The sequence below is a fragment of the Alosa alosa genome, chromosome 13, assembly GCF_017589495.1.
Source record: "Alosa alosa isolate M-15738 ecotype Scorff River chromosome 13, AALO_Geno_1.1, whole genome shotgun sequence".
NCBI lineage: Eukaryota > Metazoa > Chordata > Actinopteri > Clupeiformes > Clupeidae > Alosa > Alosa alosa.
Window position 1 is genome coordinate 12,074,577 of NC_063201.1, and position 22,358 is coordinate 12,096,934.

The following is a 22,358-nucleotide window of genomic DNA, read 5'->3' on the forward strand; positions in this document are numbered from 1 at the left end:
CCTTCTTATACCCCGAGCGGTGACCCAGCCCTGAGCATGACCCAGCACCTCTGGAATGTCGAACCTCAGCACCACAGCTCCCGTCACACCACAGAGCCTTCTGCCAGGGGCCCGCCGGGAGATTGATGGACTAAAACACCGCCAGGCATCGGGTGCCATTAAGTAGTAACTTCAGCAAGTAGGTGATGAGCCTTGATGAGCACCGGGAGCCTCCAAGGCCCCAGTCCACAAATCAGCCTTGCTCTCCAAACCCCTTTCAAGGTACTGACATGCTAAGATTAAAAAATAGAAAGCATATCAATCTGCCGCCGAACAAACCTGCAGGCAGGGGTACGTTTCCCAAAAGCATAGTTCTAATGAAAGTTCGTAAAGGTAGTTTGAACAACACCTCTTGACCTGTGGTAGAAGCATAGTAGAAGCATGTCGAAGACATCACTGATGTCAATTTTTTGTAGGGCTGAACCCTGGGAAACAGTCACAATTCTGATGTTGGTTAGTTAAACGATGAATTATACCATGTTAGTAAAAATCTAACATCCGTAGTTGTATGATAGACGCACCCCTGAACAGTGAGTTGGCTCGCAGCGAAGATCATTTTAGCGAGCATACAGCGGACATTATCTAAAGGTGGGCATCCAAAGGGCTTGATTGATATCAAAGTAAGATGATGACCTGGTACCCCAGTAGCATTCTGAGATGGTGGTGTAATAGATGACTGACTATCTTTTATAAGTTATCTGATCTGATGCTGATAAACTTTGGAGTGTTCTGGGAGTGGGGTTCAGATGGATCTGAAGGCTTTTGTTCAGATCCTGCCCACATGTTTGCTATTTGGGGAAGGCTGGCTTGTGAGAAGGCTATTTGTTATGCATTTCAAAAGAGTCAAAAGAGTTCAATGTATATCCCATGTGCTAGAAAGGGTGAATCAAAAAAGAGTCTGAACACTTTTCACCCTTTTTTGAGTATTTTATTTCAGTTGCAGTCAGATATTTCGATCCTCATTTTCATCAGGTTCTCTACCAACACAGACACACATCTGTCTTTCAAGGGCAAAGCTGGCCTGTTAGCTCTTTGTTGACCCCTTCCCTTATATGTTAATATGGGGAATACCTTCAGAAATGTGTTACAAGAGATTCATTTTTACTCTCGGTCAAGAGATTTCTCTGATAAAGTCATGTAAATATGTTTATGGACACACCTCTCATTTAAATATGATGTACTTTCATAAACTCTTATTCGTTTTACACACACACACACACTCTCTCTCTCTCTCTCTCTCTCTCTCTCTCTCTCTCAGTTCTGTCCAGAGGCGGCTGCTCGTGACAATGTCTCATGCTCCGGTTCCTCATTGTCAGCATGGGCCCGGTCCGGTTGTGGTTCCTCGGAGCGTTTCACAGCGTGCAGGGCGTAGTTGATGGCCGTACTCTGAGTCCAGCACCAGGACCCCGACAGTGGGTTGAAAAGCATACCTCGGATCGACTCCACCTGGAAGCCAGCTGGGTGCAAAAGAGAGCTAATTTTATTATATTAATTACTATATACTATATTAGAAAACTAATTATAATATGTGGCATATAATTAACATTACATACAAATATTATCTATTAGTTCACAAAAGTGAAAATATTATGACGACAGGCCTCTTTCAGTGCATGTTTGGCATGAGATCAAGAGATCCTTCAGTGGAAGGTCCTGTGACCGACACCTCAGACTGTCAAATATTACAGTTATTTGTCAGACACGGGGTACGGCGTAAAGGGGTCAAATCAACATGGTCAACAGGAGAGTCATCCAGGACAGACACAGTACAGTAACTCTCTGGTGTACCATCCATAACTTGTAAATGGCTTTTGTGCCATTGAGCTACATAGCACAAAACATTGCACAAAACAGTACAGTTATTTGTCAGACACGGGGTACGGCGTAAAGGGGTCAAATCAACATGGTCAACAGGAGAGTCATCCAGGAGTCATCCAGGACAGACACAGTACAGTAACTCTCTGGTGTACCATCCATAACTTGTAAATGGCTTTTGTGCCATTGAGCTACATAGCACAAAACATTGCACAAAACAGTACTTTAACCTGTTGAGGAGTGAATTATTTTTCTGGTTCCTTCTAGAATTCTACGCAAATGATCTAAATCTAATAGTTTCAGTGTTCTTTATACAGTCTATGGGGAAAATCTCTGAGGGTAATTGTCGCATCATAATATGGAACTCTCGGATTGCAAACATTCTAATCACATATTTGTGACCGTACTCCTCAACAGCATCCGGCTTACACAAACGAGTGCAGGTGAATTCGTTGCCAAATAAAATAAGCCACGAGCGCAGGTGCACACACATGCCCAGATTTACCCTCCCTCTTAGTAAACCTGCCCCTGCGGAGTTGCATGTCCAAGAAGCCGGATTACTGATAAAACCGTGAGAACAGCACACAACTGCAAGTCTCTTAACGACACAAGCGTCTGCCTAATGACTGTGTGGAATGTAAAGACATGCTTTTGTTCTGGATCGATATGGGAATAATGTCCTGGTCAATAGCACAATTAACCTAAGTTCATCTTGACAAAAGTGCAGAACTCCAGAGAGCCCCCAAAGGGACATTTTTTGGTGGGGTGGGGGTTCAGCACTGGGACTCCTAGCAGTGTCCCTATCCTGAGGTTAGTTGCTCCCATTGAGGAAGGAAAGACAGAAGGAAACACAGAGAGGTACTGTAAGTTCGGTGGGAGGTAAAGATGGACAGAAGACAAGAAGAGGAGGATGAGAAAAAGTAAAGGTTTAGCTGTAAATATAGTGTGCACATACATCAGAACATGTCTTCAACAGAATTCTCAGAGATGGCTAAGGAAAGAGCAAGGGTGGGGGGGGGGGGGGGCAGTACACTCACAGGCCTCCAGGAGGCGCTCCAGGTCCACGGGGCTGATGAACTTCTCCCAGTCGTGCGTGCCGCTCGGCACAATGCCTAACACCTGCTCGGCTGCCACAATTCCAAGTGCGTAGGACAGGTTGGTCTTACTGATGGTGGTGATGAAGAGAGAGCCACCTGGCTGCACAAATGCACAGAGGAAGAAAAGTCTTATTTTTGACTTTATGACCATATGCTCACATCCATTCAATAATTAAGTTGAGTGGCCTGTGATTTATGTCAAAAGAGACCTCCAAATCCATTCAGTTGAGGTGTGTGATGCCAGAATGCCATTGCATCAGCATAGCAAGGAAGTACACATTTATGCTCTAATAGGCTCTGATATGTTTGGTGAAGAGGAGTATTGGCGAGTGAATGCTTTCACTTAGCAAGCATTTATTTGCACTATGACTGCTCTAGTCTTGCACTTTGGTGAAAAGAGCAGGAGTGCATTTACTGATCTGGAGCGAGAGAGACACAAACTGTCCTTAACAGGGTTACAGGGATTTAGGCTCTCACTTATTCCATCATGTTTGCCACTTACACTTGACCCAGAAGATTAAACACATCTGGCAGACACTGACTGAGTGTATGTGACCCAAATCATTACACAGACACACACACACACAAGCAATCTACTGATAATACTACAATACTGGTAATACTGTGACAGTACTGGGTGCTATAGAAAAAAGAAAACTTTGCTAATCAGCAGATTATTGTGGTAAGTGTAAGAATCATAACTACATCCACAGAAGATGTGGATTTACACAATGTTACATACACCCACACACAGACGCAGACTATTCCGCTTAGCTGAGCATCACCACAGCTTGGCCACACCACCTCACCTTGAGCACCTGGTGGCAGCAGCTGGCGAAGACGTCCAGGTCGGCCAGGTGCTCCACCACCTCCGAGGCCACCACGGCGTGGAAGCCCTCTGTCCCCGTGCCCGCCTCAGGGTCCTCCTCCTGGGCCAGCTCCTCCAGCGTGCAGGCCCGGTACCGCACGTGCCTCCGCAGCTGTGGGTCGAACGAACCGTGTAGCTCGGCAGTGCGGATGCTGTCCTCCACTGGGTCAATGCCCAGAACGTCTGCGCCTAATCTACCCAGTGGCTGAAGGAGAGGAAGGGAGAGAGAGAGGCAGGAGGACAAAAGACAGAGACAAATTGAAAGAAAGAGAGAGAGTGAGAGAAGAGAAAAAGAGAGAAAGAAAGAGGCAAATGTCAAGAGGTCAAGAGATACAGGGATAGAGAGATAGAGAGAGAGATTGTCAGACACACAGTCATCTTAATGCTGTGAGGTCTAAAAACCACTTCCTCTGACAGGAAGAAAAGAGTAGGAAATGTGAGACCTGATGCAGTTATTATTGTTAGTCAATGCAGAGTGCTATTTGCTAATATCAGTCTGGGGCCCTTCTCCTAAATGTATGATTAATACAGCATGTGTGGAATAAACCGTTTTACTCTTCAGTGCCACCTGCTGGAAGACATGAGTATTGCCTGAGAGACCAGAGCAAACTGGGGTTGGCTCAACAGCGCATTCAAATGGACAGCTGCTTTACAGTGAAGGACATTTACTGAGTGATGTAATTTCACAAGACATCAAATTATTCCCGACCATACTCAAACATGCAAGGGACTATCTGTGTGTGTGTGTGTGTGTGTGTGTGTGTGTGTGAACTTGTGTATCGAGTTATGGGACATGACATTGTCTGCTACAATCACCCAGTTTTGCTGTTCGGTTTTCATATCATATCAATTCCAAAGCCCTCCCTCCCTCCAGAGCCAAAATAAAAAGATGCCTCACAGAGCAAAAAGAAACAAGCCAAACTTCAAGCTGTCTTTTCCACCAAACCATGACCAGTCCAGTCACATGCTGGATTAAACACACATGGCAGTCCGTGCCTTCTCATGTAGGCCTATCAAGTGACTACGCCTGAATCTACCCGATATGTTTGTACTCTGAGGGCAAATAATATCGAGCAAATAGTACAAGAAAATGTTGGATGCGACAGCTTGCAATCCCAAAAATTAGAGCTCATGAAATGATGTGTTGGTGTGATTATTCATACCCCTTTTTTGTATTTTCTCTGGCATACAAAACATAAAAGCAGACACACACACACACACACACACACACACAGCAGTAGATGCATTGCTTACCTCAGTAAGCAGGCCTCCTCCACAGCCAACATCCAGGATCCTGAGGCCGGCCAAAGGACTGCCAAGCCTTCGACTGCCATGGATGCTCAACAGATTGTCCCTGAAATGACAGGGGTCAAAGGGTAACTGGGGTGAAAAGTCACCGCAACGCAAACCGACCCTCTACCCATAAGGGATCCGTCAACTTGCCCTCTGGACACTGTCACTGGGAATTTAGGACAGCGGGCATCTGCAAGAAATGAAGCCGACATAATTAGCAGTTACTCCCAAGACAGAGCACTAGGCTGCTGCAAATCAGGGGCCGTGGAGAAACCTTTGATGCCCTCATCACCAACACCTTCCTGTCATCCTGAGGTTCCAACAACCCCTGGGGACATAGAGACCTCTCATCTCTGCCTGGCGTCTGAACGGTCTGGAGTAACCTGTGAGCATCCCTCAGCCAATCCTTCCCCCTGAGCGGGTCCTACCGTCCCTCTACCCCACCCCCCAGGTCCTGGACACAGGGAGGAATTTGGCCCCATATTTTCTGCTACGCAAGCAGCACTGAGGGGGTCCCTGCAGCGCCTTCCTTTCAAGACCTCATTCAGTCAATCTCATTAGCAAGCCTCAAGATGGAGCTGATTAGGGCCTATGCCACACAGACTTGCACTGGTTGCATCAAAAATACAGCAACAAATAAAGGTGGTGGGGGAATAGGCTTGGCTGCAAACAAACAGCGACCTCCATGTTAATCATAATAGCCATCAACATCAGTGATGTCCCCTCATTTAAACAGGCCCTCCAGGCACGGACACACCACCTCACACACCACCGCACAATGTATTTCAATTCCAAGCCCCTTCCCTCAACCCCCCAACATGAGCACACCCACATTCACTTTGGTTCAGCCATATAGACTGATGGTTTCGGTTTTTGACCATATAACCAATCAAAATGTCCATAACCACAGTCTCTCTCTCACACACACGCACATCTATGGAATCTCCGATCATTTGTACTGCTGCCTCCATATTTTTCATGTTTTGCATTTATTAGTTAATTAACGTGTATGGATTGATACCATGCCCAAGGCCCAGCATACATAAGAAGAGATTCACAAATTAAAACAGTCCTAGAGTAAGAAACCATTTAGGGGTTACCCAAATGTCCCTGCATTTCTAAATGTAAGGGAGGAATTAATTAGTTTGATAGTATTGAATGGATAACTTTACTGGGTGAAAATTGCCCATTATCGGGAACATCCTCGTTTTAAAAATCTATTTAGGGTGATAACTGCTATTTAGAGTAAACTACCAAAAAATATTTTGTTATTAACCCATGATTGTTATGTAATATGACATATTTCAATGACTGGTATATGTCAATAGAACTTTGTGCAAAAGTGCAAGACTGAGGCATCAAAATAATCTCTTGTTTGTCAGGTTTGTGTAAACAGTTAATAGCATACCTAATAAAAGGCACTCTCAGGTCGTTCATAGAGTGCAGAGCCCCAAACTCCCCTTGTTGATCCCACCACTTGTCGGCTAGGGACTGGAACTTCTTCACCTCTCCAGGGTCCAACGTGGTGTGGGAAACCTGACGAACGCTTGGAGCTTGAGGCCTGCGAGATAAATTAAGATGCACTGTGTTGCATTGTTGAAGTACTTTATGTTTCTTAGTGAAATCTAAACATGAACTCAGAAGATTAACAACATTGCATGATTATGAAGGCTAATACCACTCATTGCAGCGGACACGCGTGACAATGACAGACTGACAGAGTAGGGTATGCTGTAATGCCTACCGTATATTCCAGAGTGTGCTTGGTTGACTGTCGCTCTTGTCATGGGGCTTGCTTTGGAGAGAGTGGTATCTCTGATGTTTACAAACTGTCCAAGAGGATAAGACACGAATTGCGGTTTCGGAGGAACTCGATCCTTTGATGTTTGCTGAACGCAGTGCATTGGTCTCCGTGCACAGCCCGTACACCAGACGTCCGATTTTCTTCGAGTACATAATTGCTTTTTAATTAACCGAACATTAGATACTTTATTCCATTGACACTGACAGATTTGATCACGATCAATGTGACCCACGCATGTTCACCAACTTCTCGCTCGGGTGGAAACACTGAACATAAAAAACAGTTCCTAGCCTGTAAGCACGAGCGAATGTCTAGTGGAGTAATTTTTTTCTCAATACCCACCACTAAAAAGTGTACCAAGTCATTTTTAATCAGTGGAACTATAAATGGTTCAACAACTTTTAAAAGACAGAGGTGGAATTGATAGAAGATGTAGTCAAACAGATTACACAAGAACCACAGTACTTTCCCCTATGCCCTGTAATTCCTGAAATAGAACCAAAACATATTGTAGGCCACATTACAGCTGCCCATGGTATATTTCTATGTTGCAGGATGAATGAGCCCATCACATTTCATGAAAATCAACCATTCACACCTGGAGATTATAACAAATATTGGCTACTGAATTCTCAATGGGCATTTTGGCAAGAGCATGTCAGCACATGATTAATGAAAGTAAATGGGAGCATCTGTAAGTAGGCCTATACCAAATTTCAGATTTTTAGCTCAAAGGCTTATTAACAGTTGTAGTCCCCTATGGACGACATTTCACACATTTCTTGAGTGCCCAAAGAATGTTGTAATGATTGTGTGTTTGGTTATGGTTAGACCTTTTCATCAGAAGATATTTGCAATAGAATGATATAGGGCTATACACGTTCAGTAATTGCAGCGGCCCCCAGAGATCAAAAGACGGGAAACGTTTTGTGCATACTCACAGTGGGGTCCCAATGTACCAAGTTGTTTGTGACCTTTCTTTTACTGTCTATGGTTGTGACGGGCAAATGCTTCCCAACATTTTTTTTTTTCTAAAATCCAATACAACATAATTCCCAATAGGCCTATGGAGCCCTACCAATGCCATTATACTTCTGAGGTCACTGCCAGGATATGGACCTACACAAAGTTCGGTGTCTGTACAGTTTTTGTCAGATATATACGTTAATGTTTAATTATTATTATTGTACATATACAATTAAATATAATAACATATTAATGGTACAAAAACAATAGGGCTCAAACAGTCACAATTCCTGGACCCTTAATAATAATTATTAGAAATTTAACTGTAAAAGTGTACAGTAATTTCAGTACATTCCTCAGGTGTACCAGCCTACCAGTCCAAAATTTACTGGGAAGAAAAAGATTCTCTTAACTTTATATCAAAAACTTGATTTTCCTAAAATTATTTCTGAACACACCTATATTTATATACAGCAACCTCCCAGGAAATACTATTATTTTTCCCTACAGTAAAATACAAACTGTTTTCAAGAGAGGGCTTGAATATCAGTGTTCTTTTTTAGAAATGTGCAAAATATCCCAAATTGTTGACCTGTACACAACCACATCATTCCACTCCCACATTAACCCCTATGGTTAAGCATGCAAAAAAACAACAGATAGTTTTTGATTCTAACAGAAACTAACCATAGCTTTTAACTAATTTACAAATCAATTACCGCTACTTACTTACTACTGTAAGTCATACTTTTATGCTTTATTGTAGGCTATATGACTGTTGCAACACATTCCTTTTAACAGTGTTTAAAGGCTGTTCATGATTTTAAACACTAAATTCTATCCAAGAGCATTAAGAAAAAATGTGCCACTACATTAACCTTTACCATCTAACCCATGGAACACAGAAAGAAGACGAACCGTACATGAAAACAACATTTGTTTTATTCAACAATTTACATCAATAAGTGATTATTTCTGTCTTTTGTCCTGTTGTGTGATCATTAAAATGTTACAACCTTAGTATTCTATTTCATCCTTCAATTGTGGATAACAAGGGTCCAACAAAAAAACAAAAACAACAAACCTAAGTGAAACCAAATCAAAAACGTAGCAAATTAGAAACGTCACATCATGAAAACATGGGGCACTTAAAAAATGACAACGCTTTATTTACACTGCAAGAGGTTGGAGGGGGGGGAAATGGGTGGAGTTTGGGGGGAGGGTGGGGTGGGGGGCAAGGAACGGGAAGGGTGGGGCTGGGGTTTTGGGATGGGAGGAGTTCACCTACACCTTTGCCTCGAGAATGAGACAAGCCTGTTAAACTCGTGGAATTTAAAATAAGTGCACAAATTAGGGCCGTGCCAGCCCTCAACTCCAGCGGCGGGCCGGCGAGGAGGACCTGAAAGAGAACCGCCGGGCGGGGAGGGGGACATTAGTGCAGTCACACCAGTAAAGTGTGCACCTCAAGTTTTTAACTCACTTCTACAAAAACACACACACACAGAGATTCCACACTTATGTTGATGACGATGACCATCATGTCAAACATTTAAAGCAAACAGAAAACATCATCAGTCACACTGACACAACAAAGGCCTGTGTAAAGTTAGGGTCTGGTAATGAAACTCAACCTCTGGAGGAGGTATAATTCAGGCACTTTTATAAATCACCATTTGCCATTATTGCACCATAATACTGCCTTATTTCAATCAGTTCATTATGTCAAACCAGTTTAGATAGAGGTGCTCTATTAACAGTGACATTTGAAATTTACTTGAAATGTATTGTACATACATGACACACAAACAGTATCATTAAAAAACAGTTGTAAAAAGAGGAGTAAAAAATTGAATACTACCTTGATCGTGACTTAGACTTGTGTTTGCGGCTTGCCTTCTTACCAGACTTGTGAGACTTTTCCGTGGAGTGCGAGCGACTACGCTTAGACTTTTTGGATTTCTTTTCCTTGCTAACCTCAGGGGAGCGGGACCTGCTCCTACTGGAGTCCGACTCAGAGTATTTCCTGCTAGCTTTGCCTGAGCCCTTCCTGTGACCGCTGCTGGCCTTGCTGTCCTTAGAGAGCCTGTCGCTCTGATGAGAGTCGGAGGGGTCGCTCTCCCTCCTGCGCTTGGACTTCCCGTTGACCTCCTCCTGGGGGGCTGCCTCTCTCTCCCGGTCTCTATCTCTCTCCTTCTCTTTCCCTCTCTCCTTGTCTCTGTCCCTCTCTCTCTCCTTCTCCTTCTCTCGCTCCCTGTCTTTGGCCTTCTGCTTGTCCCTCTTCTTATCGGACTCTTTCTCTTTCTTCTTCTTGTCGCGGCTGTGGCTCCTATCCCTTCGCTTGCTCTCCCTGTCCTTGCTGGCCTCCTTCTGCTTCCTGCGGCCGCCCGCTGACTGTTGCTAAACTCATGGCCCGCTCCTTGCTCCCTTGCCATGCCACTGTCTCTGTCTCTCTGACTCACGACTGACCCGGTCCTTTGACCTGCTCTTGCGCCCCCTGCTGGCGCTGGTGGTCCGGCGGTGGCGGGAGCGTGAGCGGGACCGGCTCCGGCTGCGCTTCCTGTGGGAGTGGCCTCCGGAGGAAGGGGAGTGACCTCGGCTGCTGCCCCGCCTCCTGTCGCCGCCGCGCTCCCGTTCCGAGCGGGAGTTGCGTCGGCGCGAGCTGCGGCTCCGGCTGCGCCGTCTGCGGGAGGACGAGCGGCTGCGTCGGCGTTTGCGCCGCGGCGAAGACGACCGGGAGGTGGCCGAGGAAGACGAGGATGAGGAAGAGGAGGACGAGGACGAAGAAGATCGCTTGCTGGAAGAGTGGCCGTCTGAGCTGGAGCGACTCCTGTGCTCCCTACCTGACCCTAACCTTCCCCTGACCTCACCCTCACTGCCCTTTGACCTGGCTGCGGATGCTGCGCTAGGCTCCCTCTCTGCCTCCCTGTCTCGGTCTCTGTCTCTGTGCTTGGGGTCTGGCTGCTTGTCCTCGTGAGTGGGGATCTCTCTGAATGATCTGTCCGCTGCAGCATCTTCTGTAATAACGCAGTAACACACACACAAACCAGAAATCAAGCAAATCCATACATGTGCAAGTCTAAAGTAAACATATTACATTTATTATGGGCCCGTTTCCCGTACATGGGTTTTTGAAAACTCCTACACAAAACAATTTTCAATGATTTTCAGGATTAGGCTAATTCCATTGTATGGTAAACTGAACCAGAAATCTATGTCTATGTCTATACAATGTCTATAGTTTATAGCAATCTATAATTTATGGAACAATACCATTTTGTTTTATGTTTATTAAACAAATCACCTTTTGCAACAAAGTGATTTTACAGAAGAGACAGAGTACAATCAACAATCAAGTTGGTGTGTTGAGTGTAAGGATCTACTCTGTCTATGTGCTCACACTGTTTGAAAACAAACAAACAAACAAACAGATTAGCCTCCATGCTCACCGTGTTTGCCTCCCTCCAGCGCCTCCCTCTCCTGCAGCAGTTGCAGCTCGCGCTCCTTGCGCCGGAAGGCGTCCTGCTTCTGCCGGATGCGGTGCCGCAGCTCCTCCTCGTCCGTGTCCGAAGACTCCGAGCCCTGGCCGCTGCGCTCCTCGTCCGAGCTCTCGTCCGAGCCGTAGTCCCCCAGACCCCCTGCGGCGACAGAGCCCCCGTCGCTTATAGCAGAGTCTCAACACCGACAAAATAGCCGGTCTCTCTCTCTCTCTCACACACACACACACACTTTGCTTGTTCACCACCCATTCACAGTCCTTATACTAAGCCCTCTCAATGCAAAACAACTCCAGCTAAAACTTAAAAATATCTAGCTGTGTTATACAAAATTAACTCCACTTACTGTACGAAACATTGCATGCTGTTATAAAGAGTCTAACACTGAGACATATCCATAGGGCATATAAACCTGTACTACTATATTTAAACCAGATATCGTTTCAGTTGGCTAGTCAGTTTAAGAAAAGCCCTTTGAGGGGCTGTAAGAGGAGCAAAAGAGCAGAATGATAGAAGAAAGGATGAGAGAAAAGGTCTGGAACTACCCCCTATCCCTAAACCCAAATCCCCCTCCCCCTCCCGCCCCCGATTTCGGATGGAGGGGACACTCACCGAGGCCAGTCAGAGAAGCCAGTGCACTTGACTGTGCCAGCTGTTTGGCAGGAGCTTTGATTCACATCAACAACAGGAACAACATGTTAAAACACATACAGCCACCATTGTCTCTTAGGCATGAGAGAGTCTCTAGAGAGGGGGCACAGAATATGTACTATTCACAAGAGCTCCCTTAGGCACAAAAAAGAGGGGAAAAAAACAAAAACAAAAAATAGAAATAAAAAACAAAAAGGGAAAAAAAATGGAGAAAAGAGATAAGGGTTAACACAACATTATCTGCCAGTCAAAAACAGTTCAGTCAAACAGTGGAAGAGAAGAGCAAGTCAAGAGGCGAGAGTTAGCAGTGTGTACACTAAAGCAGCGCTGCGTAGCGGTCAGATCCGGTCAGGTCTGACCGCGCTACAGCTCATCAGTCTGATGGACACACTTGCCTTGTGCTAGTCAGGGGGGTGGGGGGTGGACGGGGCTTCAAGTTCCAGAAACCGGGTGACCAGAGAGCTTTTTTTTTTTTTTTTTTTTAAATCATGACTTTGGTGTCTTGGTAGCTAAGCATAACTGTCTCTCTGTCTGTCTGTCTTTCCAAGAGTGCCCCTACCCCACCTCCCTAGTATCTTAGCACAGAATGGCCATTCAAGGGGCCATTCATAGTCACTGGAGTTGTCTTTTTCTCTTTTCTTTTGTCTTAACACACAGGTACACACCATAGAGAGCCAGCCACATTAGAGTGGGCATCCATCATACTGCATCACAGTGAGCTTTCACAAGGGAGTCTGAGGACAGTTAAGGGACTTAAAGGCTGACCGTCAGGAGAGGCACATAGGGCTTCTCTGCTGCAGTTTAGCCCGCAGGGCACAGAGGGGACAGGGACTCAAAGAATGCATGTGGGGGCAGACCTTTGGTGGCTTTGCGGTGCGTCTCTTTGGCCACCTGGTAGATCTCCTCGCTGGTGACCTCTAGGAGCACCTCAGTCAGCAGCGTTTTGGTCAGAACCATCTGTGGTCAGAGAAAGAGAAGGGGGGGGGGGGGGGAGAGAGAGAGAGCAAGCGACAGATAGAGAGAGAAAGAGGAGGGAGGGAAGGAGAGAAAAAAAGAAAGACAGATAGAGAGAAAGAGGGAGGGAGGGAGGGAAGGAGAGAGAGAGAGAGAGAGAGAGAGAGAGAAAGGGAGGGAGGGAAGGAGAGAGAGAGAGAGAGAGAGAGAGAAAGAGGGAGGGAAGGAGATAGAGAGAGAGAAAGAGGGAGGGAGGGAAGGAGAGAGAGAGAGAGAGAGAGAGAGAGGGGAGGGGGGGAGGGAAGGACAGAATGTAGGAGGGAGGGATGGAAGGAGAGAAAGAGAGAGAAAAAGAACAACAGAAGGAGAGAGGGGGGAGGGAGAGGTCAGAGGTGAGAGAGAAACATAGTTACATAGAAAGGAAGGAGAAGATGATCCACCAGACATGAAGAATGATAGCAATGACACTTAACAGACACTTTAGTGAGAGAGAATAGGGGGATTCGACTTGATGTAGCCGCCTGCAGCCGTCTTAAGATGACTGCAGAATGGGATTATTTCTGAGATTCTGATACGTTTTCAACTCGGTACGTTCAATACGTTTCCAAAAAAAATTCTGTGGAAATGCATGGATTCCAGTTGCTTCCAGTAGCAGCAACTGGAATCAATGCATTTCCACGGAATTATTTTTGGAACCTGATCCCTTTATCATACCTGTTCATTCAGACTTTAAACAAACTTTATCGTGACTAAATTCAAGATGGCGTGAAACGGTAAACTTTATCAAGGTACTGTCTGTATAAATCGTCTTGTAAATAAACTACCAGAGCTTTTTTAAAGTTCTCAATGTCTCGTTTTAAATGTCAAGGCCCTCGGAAGTCTACCAATGAAGTATGGAGCTACTTTGAGCCTCGTAAATGGTGTAAAACAGTGATTTATTTGCATGGCTAGGCAGATGCCCGAGGCACCCCCATCAAAAAACTGTTGGTAGCATCGGCTAACTAGCGCCAGATTTCTGAGTGCAGGGGACAAGCCGAGATGAGCTATGAGACATACGTTCACACTCGATATAATGTTTCAACACACTTTAGGTCAATATCACACCGGAATTCTCCTTTAAGGCGGCTGCAGGTGGCTACATCAAGTCGAATCCCCCTATTGAGACTGACCAGCTGGAAATCCCGCTCTTCCTCCGTCATTTCCGGCTCGCTCTGGTCTTCATGTGAAGGGGAGGGGCTTCTGCTAGCGAACTCCGACTTCCTCTTAAGTATGCCATCCCTTTCCCTGTCTTCATCCTCACCATCCTCATCATCACTGTCCTGTGTGAGAAGCAGAGGTATGCAAATCTTAGACAATTTCACATAATTAGATTTTATAACAGTGAAAATATCTCTACATTTTGTGCAAGTCTATGTATAAAAACTCAACCACAATTTATAAGAAGTCGCTGTGGCTGGTTCCTATTTGATAGACACTATTAGAATTTTAAACAATTTAGCCTGCATTCGTATGTGCAGGACAAGTTTTTGGACTTGGTGGTTGCACATTTATGGTCATTTAGTCGCTTATGTTTGGTGTAATCCTGCAATAGCTCTTGCCTATATGACATTCATATACGGCTCCTACACACAGTTGCGTTCCATCAACGCATGCCAGTGGGTGTTCCCGACGGTAGCTATGCAAATGACGAAGTATAACCATAATTTGATTGGTTGGTGTCGTGCGTCGATTGGCTTGATTGGCCGGTGCCGTCTGTCGGTGCAGCAACAGCTGAACTTCGACGCGAGCGACGGGAGAAACGCGACGCAACGGACCCACAATTCAGTTCGGCAACAGATGATGTGAGCCCATGTAAAGTGAATGGGATGCGTCTCCAGCACTGCAACGCACACAGCTGTGTGTAGAGGCCGATACACAAAAGACTACAGACTCATTTCAGCATCACACCACTCAGCTCTGTTGCTGAAGTCATTGGAGATCTGTAATTTACACTAAATAAGCAAAAATGTGTCATACATCCAAAGTCACACAACAGTTCAGACAAGTTACAGGGCTCTATTGTGAGTCTTCACTCAAGCTGCATAGCCCTTACCCTGGAAATACAGACCCAAATCTAGAAAGATTTAAGATCTGGCTATGAGTAATGAAATGGCTCAACTCGAGGGGCGGCTCCAAGCATTCATTTGAAAATATCACTGCACGCAATTGGATAATCCTATGACCAATGTTTACTGACTGATTCTGTACTTCGACGTCGCAGCACTGTCGTCATCTGTTAAGCTCGCCTCTGGCCCGCCTACATCAGATACACTGATGTGATTGGTGCAGCTCGGCTCCAAAGGCATGGGTAATGAGCATCACTACTGATTGCCAGAGTGACTCGCTGGCAAGCAAATTCAAATTGTGCTCTCGCGAGAACTCTGGATTTCCAGGGTACATAGTCCTGTAATGTCATTAAAAACATATGACTCAAATCTAACACTGGAAAAGTGTGACAGGACGCTTACAAATTTGCTCTTGCGTGGGACTCGTGCTACACCGCTCTCTTCCTCGGCCGCCTCCTCGTCGTCGTCCCTGTGGTCATCGTTCTCCATCTCGGCACGCTGCTTCTCCATACGTTCCTTCTCCAGCTTCTTCTGCTTCTCGCGGTCCATCTTCTCCAGGCCCTCGCGGATCCATGCCGGCAGCGTCCGCCTCTTCACCGCATCTGTGAAGGGCAAGCAAGGGGTCCAGGGCATTAGAGACGTTATTTATTTCCTCTAATCTACATTTACAATTTAATTTACTAATTTAGCAGACACAAATGATTGTACCAACAAACAGCCTACACTCAGTCAAAACTGAATTTGACTTTTGTGTAGGCCAGAAGAAACAAAAAAAAAAAAAGAAAGAGAGTTAAGAAAATAATATAGCTGGTTCTGGACAGTTTCTTGATTACTACGCATGCTCTGGCTACAAAAGATCACTCAATGGCAAAGACTGTGGCTCCAGAGAGAGCACATTTATTACATTACATTTACATTTAGCAGACACTTCTTGACCAAATTGACTTACATATGTCAGCTATATTACAAGGGATCACATTGTCCCCGGAGCAACTTGGGGTTAAGTGCCTTGCTCAAGGGCACAACGGTGGAAGCCGGGAATTGAACCGACAACCGACAACTTTCAGGCTACTGCACGCTAGCCCAGCTCCTTAACCACTACACTACCACCGCCCGAGACTACCACCGCCCTAGACTAATTTAGCAGACACGAATGATTGTACCAACAAACAGCCTAGACGCAGTCAAAAGTGAATTTGACTTTTGTGTAGGCCAGAAGAAACAAAAAAAAAAAAAAGAAAGAGAGTTAACAAAATAATATAGCTGGTTCTGGACAGTTTCTTGATTACTACGCATGCTCTGGCTACAAAAGATCACTCAATGGCGAAGACTGTGGCTCCAGAGAGAGCACAGAGAGAGGGTATGCCCACCTAGAGAGAGGGCATGCCCACCTAGAGTTGGGGCCTCAGGCTTGACGGCCATCTGGTTCGGTGAGCGCGGCCGGTCCCTGAAGCCCGGCGGGCGATCCCGTCTGCTTTGGGGCGGTCCTTGCTGCCAGTAGGGGGGATGGAAGCTGGCTGCAGGGGGGCCATATGCTGCTGCTCCATGCTGGGGTTGGGGGGGGGGGTAGTTGAAGCTGTATTCATTCCCAGAGACATACAACAACCCACTCCATACAATGTCCCAGTGGTAACTGTTTAGGAGTATGATATTCACTACTCAAGAAAAAATAATCGATAGTCAAAACACACACTTAACATATGTCTATACCTCCTCCTAAACACACACACTAAATGGTGACTCACAATGAGAGCTTTGAACAACTGCCAACTTCCTGACTGACTAACATCATTGGTCAGATGCATATTTTCACGTGGCATACCTGATAGTCAAACTGAGCGACGCCCATGGGCTGGACTGCATAACCGTCTGGTTGGCCACCATAGCCGTGGCTATTCTGGGGGAACATGCCGTGGTGGGGGTCTCCTGGGAACTCCAGGCTGTCCTGGCTGTTGCTGTCTTCGGAGGGGGTCACCATGTCCATGGGCGCGGGCCCTGGGGGAATCCAGGCCTGGTCGGGCGGAGGAGGAGGGGGCGCATGCTGACCGTGCATTCCCCACTCTGATGGGAAACACACACACACACACACAGGTGTGAGGTTTATGGCCATACAAGGCCAGAAAACCTACGTCTGCACGTCTTATCCACTTTCACTTCACCTAACAAAGACGTTGGATATCAAAGACAGTTCTCTGTGCAATATGAACGTTGTTAGCCAACAACATTAATCTTATGATTAAAGGTATGTTCTCAAAAGAAGATCTTCCAGACATGTCAGTTTGGGTCACATAATCTGATTACGTGGAATATTGTGCTTTCTATCTGCAGCCAACACAACAGAAGGATCATGAACAGTTCTCTGTACAGTGTCAGTTATAGTCACGTTCAACAATTACCCTACAGTCACACCAATAACACAGGTGAAAAACAGAGCGTCTAGCTGATGTTCATTTCCAATGAGAGTTGACCATTTACAAAAGGCTCGACGTGAGTTTTACACAAATACTGAGAAATGCAATACAGTATTACAGTATCACATTATGTTTAGGGTTAGCCATTCACCCTTAACAACAAGAAAAGACAAAGTCCTATGAAGCAGATACCCTAGTCCCACCATTATGGATTTTGACGACATCCATGCAAAACACCTTGTCCGCTCAACCCTTGGCATCTACAATGCAATCATTTGGGTCTGTTCTAGCCTCATTTCAAAACGTTTCACACCCTTTTCTAAATACTAGGAGCTACAAATCTAACCCAAGCAGAAAACACATTAACACATGACAAGCACAGTGAGTAGAAGTAATAAATAAAGAATAGTTAATAGTCATAAACGAATGATTGAATAAATCATTTAGATGTAATTTGCAATGAATCGTGTGCGTACCAGGCTGCCACATTCTGTTAAAGTTGGGATCTCCCTGGAAGCTTCCATGATTGTTGTGTGCCGCTGGCTCCAGGCCAGGTATGTCCTGGCCATTGGGCTGCATCGGCGGCGGTGGCGGTTGCTGCGGCGGCTGCTGCTGCTGTGGCTCGGACCCAGGCCCGCTTGACTCCTTCTGAGCTATCCAGGCCTGTGCCAGTGCTGCCCAGTCCACTTGGCCTGTGTCCAACACACACACGCGCACACACACACAAATCAGTAACTGTACAAGGGCTGGTACTTTCGTGCGAATGAACTCTTTGACCTGTAATGTTTCCTTCAAATACCCTCATGACAATCATGTTTATCTGCAGTTACTGCATTTCGAATTGGAGCACAACAATGCACAACTAGATGTTGGGTTTGGATGATATATTTAATAAATTCCATCCCTCTAGTTGACTTACTTGGGTCTTGTTGATGTTGGAAGGACTGCATCCACTGCTGCTGGCTCAGAGGCCATTGTGGCCAGGGCTGTCCACCCTGGTCCCACATCTTTCACTCTGGGACTTCTAACGTTGCGCCTGGATTCAGCCTGGAACGGAGTCATGATAACGATTAACATAACTGTACATGGTTGCGTTCATCCTAGTCTTTAGGTCAATCCCATGAAAAATGGACAAGCTGGCCAAAGAGTTTCTTCCTTGCGATTTGCTTGCAACAATGCCAGTTAGCTAGCAATCACTGCGTTTAACGTTACTTCTGGAAACTACTACGTAACTACTGGAAACGTTAACATGATATAACGTTAACAACTAAATTCATTGTAATTGAGAATTAAACCTATTCAACATAACTACCAGCGGGACATGAGATATTTACATTACCTTTAAACGCTAAAGTAATTTAACGTTAGCCACTTAGCAAATCAGCTAACGTTAGCTAGAAGCTATGACATAACATGTAGTTATCTAGCAAGTTGGCTTAATAGTTTGTTTCCCACAAGATGAGCAGGGGCTGGGCCAACACTGCAATGAAATAACATCTTCTACAAGTATATCGTAGTTCATTGGTGAAATAGGGTTGATATAGTTAGCGCGTCCATTAAAACATCAACTGTCTACAGAGCAAATGGTCACTGGCTAGCCGACACCACTCCCCCATTCTAGGCCTCAGTGCAGACAGACATGCAAACATCGCCTTAGAGTGAAGATCTGACGCAACAACCTCGGGTATACTAAGCGTCCACTATTTCTCAATATACCAAAAATAAAGGTGCATATGCTTTTATATCTGAGACAATAATAAGAATAATGGTGTGGCAACAAGCCGATTTCCCACCTCTCCTGAAAAGCGTCTTCTTCGTCTTGCACTCAAGATGGCGCATCTGTGAGAGCGAGTGGCGTTGCACTTCCTGGTCACGACCATTTTCGTTATGTCAAATTAAAAGCAGGCTACGTTTTACACATTTTGCCAAATCTTAACATAAAAGTCTGCACACACTTAAGCCATGACGGTTAATTTATTTATTTATTTGTGTATTTAAGGTTTGTTTGACATGGACATTGCACATTAATAAACATGAAATATGCCAGAATGAGCCAAAATGGCTATTTTACCTTTGTTGTCCATGGGCCGGTGTTAAAAGGTCAGATAGGCTACCTAAAATAAAATACACATCATGGTATAGCAGGCCTACAGTAAATGTGAAAAGGACACAAAGCACATAAAACAAGCAATAATAATATAGGCAGGATGAATTAAAGGGAAAAAGGGAAAATAAACAAATGTACTGCAGACAGAACAGACATCCTGTTAGAATTGAATGATAACAGACCTGATTGCTGATTGATTGATTGATTGAAAATCTGTATTGACATGATGATGTACATATTTATATATATATATATATATATATATATATATATATATATATATATATAAATAAATAAATACAACTATGACTTTGTATAATTATCAGTCAAAAGAATAATCACAATAAAGCCACAGGGCTTATTTCCATTGCGGTCCTTAAAATGTGCATTTGGTGGTGCGTGTCAGTGTTTGCAGGTGTAGGCATATGGTGTAGGCATATGTCGTAGGGTGAATGTAATTATGTGTTATGAGTGTGTGGAGGAATAAAACAAAAATAAATCAATTCAGCCACTTACTGAAATGGTCTAAAGTACTGATTGTACTTGATTAGCCACTTCTTTAGGTTGGATTTAAATGTGGTTTTGTTAAGTCCCTAATGTGGGTTGGGATTGAGTTCCATTCGTGAGCAGCTCGAATTGCTCCATTCAGCAGACTGACTGAAACTGCTTTTTCTGATTGCAATTGTGCAGTCTCCTCTAGGTGCACTATGGGTAGGCCTACAATGATATTCTGATGAACTTTTCACAAATTGTTTTAGAACTGGAAGAGCTAGTCCATTAAAAATATTATACATACAACAGGAATTGGTGTATCTTATCAGGTTTTCCCAATAAGCAACTCATATTTTGCCAAAACAGTGGTGATGTCTGGTTTTCTATCAAGAAAGTTTGTTAGAGAATGAAACAGTGTGCCTTCATGGCACACCTACCCCTTCCATGGCACACCTTCCATAGAAATTGAATATTCATGTTGTTTTATCCAATATTAGTTGTGCAGATGTATAGTCCATCTTATACACACCTATTGAACCAACAAAGAAAATGCAAAAATAGAGACTTTTGTGTAATTATTCCATATTTTGTGTAGTCATTCTATATTAGAACCCCTGACATACGATCTAAATAGTCTACAAGAAAGTGTTACCTTTGATTTGAGACCAGGATTATGCTTCTACCAAGAGGTTTCCACACAGTAGCCTAAGCCTTTTATTGTCAGTATGCATTTTGGGTAACCAAAAGTCCTATGGGGAGTTTCCATAGGGCATTTTACAAAACGCATGAGCATACTTTGGCAAATAATGGTCTAAAGTACTCATATTTCATTCTATATTGATCTACTTTTGCACACAGCTTAGACCTGGTGCTAGGGTTCAGTTGTGTTTCTAAGTCATATCAAGTGACCTTGGGTGGAAATGTGGTCGGTTCAGAGAAGCTTGTTATCCGGCAGAAAGAAAAAAACAGTATTCTAGCCTCTGTAACTCTGTGCCAGTACTTTGCAGATGTATCTTTAAAATTTGCCAGGTTGAACTTTGCTCACTGACAAACCTTTTTTATTTGAGCTTTAAATGAAAGACTACTATCAATTAGCACCAAGATACTTAAACTCTGACATCACCTACAGTCTCTCCCCTGCTACAAATACATCTGGATCTGTACAATTTTGTTTTGACTTGCTAAAAAACATACACACTGTTTCGGACACATGGAGTTGTAGACAATTTTGTTTTAAATCATGTAGTAATATGTTGCATCAAATTTGTAAACTGATCTGCAGTTTCATCTGCACTGCTACTACAGTGACTACTACAAAGACCACTGTGTCATCTGCATACGTTTGCGTGTTGGAATTGGGGCAGACAGTTGGCAGATGATTGACATAGTGTGTGAATAAGAGTGGACCCAATAAGGATTGTGAGGGGTTAGGTGCCTTGCTCAAGGGCGGTTCAGCCGTGCCTACTGGTCGAGGTTCGAGCCGGCAACCCTCCAGTTGCAAGTCCGAATCGCTAACCAGTAGGCCACGGCTGCCCCTTTATACATAAGTATGCATACTTGCGTACACAAGGAATTTATCGTCTCTGCATTTATCCCATCCGTGAATTAGTGAACACACAGAGCACACAGTGAACACACAGTGAGGTGAAGCACACACTTACCTGGAACCGTGAGCTGCCTTGCTACAGCGGCGCTCGGGGAGCAGTGAGGGGTTAGGTGCTTTGCTCAAAGGCACTTCAGTCATGGATGTGGGCATGGGAGAGCAGTGCTCAACCACTTCCCCCACCACCATTTTTCCTACTGGTCGGAGATTGAACCGACAACCTTTCGGTTTAGTTAGTTGTTAGTTAGTTACTTGACAGGCTGGTAAGGAAAGCTGGCTCTGTAATGGGAGCTGAACTGGAGTGCATCACTTCAATATCTGACAAAAGGACCCTGAACAAACTGATCAACATCTTGGACAATGAGTGTCATCCACTCTACAGCACTATTGTAAAGCATAAGAGCCTGATGGAGACTTCGCTCACTGCCTTGCACAACAGACAGACTGAGGAAGTCATTTGTCCCCAGGGCCATTGAACTGTTCAATGCTTCACTTAAGGGAAGAGGAAAGATTCTCCGCATAGTCTGTCTGCCTCTTCACCCCCTCCATGTTTGGATACTGTCTGTCCACTAGCCACTTTTTACCACTGTCTTTCTGCCTCACTGTTTGCGTGCTATATTAGCACATATGCATAACCCCTCCCTCCATGCCACAGCCGA

The 22,358-nt window shown here is 44.7% G+C and overlaps 2 protein-coding genes across 2 annotated transcripts; both read right to left on the minus strand.

Moving 5' to 3' along the window:
• Window positions 1–945: 945 nt before the first annotated feature.
• On the minus strand, window positions 946–7,180 carry coq3 (coenzyme Q3 methyltransferase). Its single transcript, XM_048260969.1, has 6 exons — window positions 6,857–7,180; window positions 6,521–6,673; window positions 5,074–5,173; window positions 3,761–4,024; window positions 2,892–3,051; window positions 946–1,496 (listed from the first exon to the last, which is right to left on the minus strand). The coding sequence occupies exons 1-6, from the start codon at window positions 7,066–7,068 to the stop codon at window positions 1,294–1,296; spliced, it is 1,092 nt and encodes a 363-aa protein (XP_048116926.1). The 5' UTR covers window positions 7,069–7,180; the 3' UTR covers window positions 946–1,293.
• Window positions 7,181–8,802: 1,622 nt separating this feature from the next.
• pnisr (PNN-interacting serine/arginine-rich protein) lies at window positions 8,803–19,371 on the minus strand. Its single transcript, XM_048261203.1, is given in 12 exon segments — window positions 8,803–9,281; window positions 9,741–10,896; window positions 11,329–11,517; window positions 11,989–12,042; window positions 12,885–12,984; window positions 14,151–14,300; window positions 15,489–15,688; window positions 16,478–16,634; window positions 16,909–17,147; window positions 17,974–18,189; window positions 18,417–18,544; window positions 19,291–19,371. Coding segments are annotated over 11 exon segments (2,580 nt in total). The 5' UTR covers window positions 18,505–18,544; window positions 19,291–19,371; the 3' UTR covers window positions 8,803–9,250.
• Window positions 19,372–22,358: the final 2,987 nt, after the last annotated feature.

Coding starts and splice junctions, on each gene's coding strand:
- coq3 (XM_048260969.1), bottom strand. CDS start 7,068: ATGTACTCGAAGAAAATCGGACGTCTGGTGTACGGGCTGTGCACGGAG. Junction 6,674..6,856: donor AGCACACTCTGGAATATACG/GTAGGCATTACA, acceptor TTTATCTCGCAG/GCCTCAAGCTCCAAGCGTTC. Junction 1,497..2,891: donor GGAGCGCCTCCTGGAGGCCT/GTGAGTGTACTG, acceptor TTTTGCACCCAG/CTGGCTTCCAGGTGGAGTCG.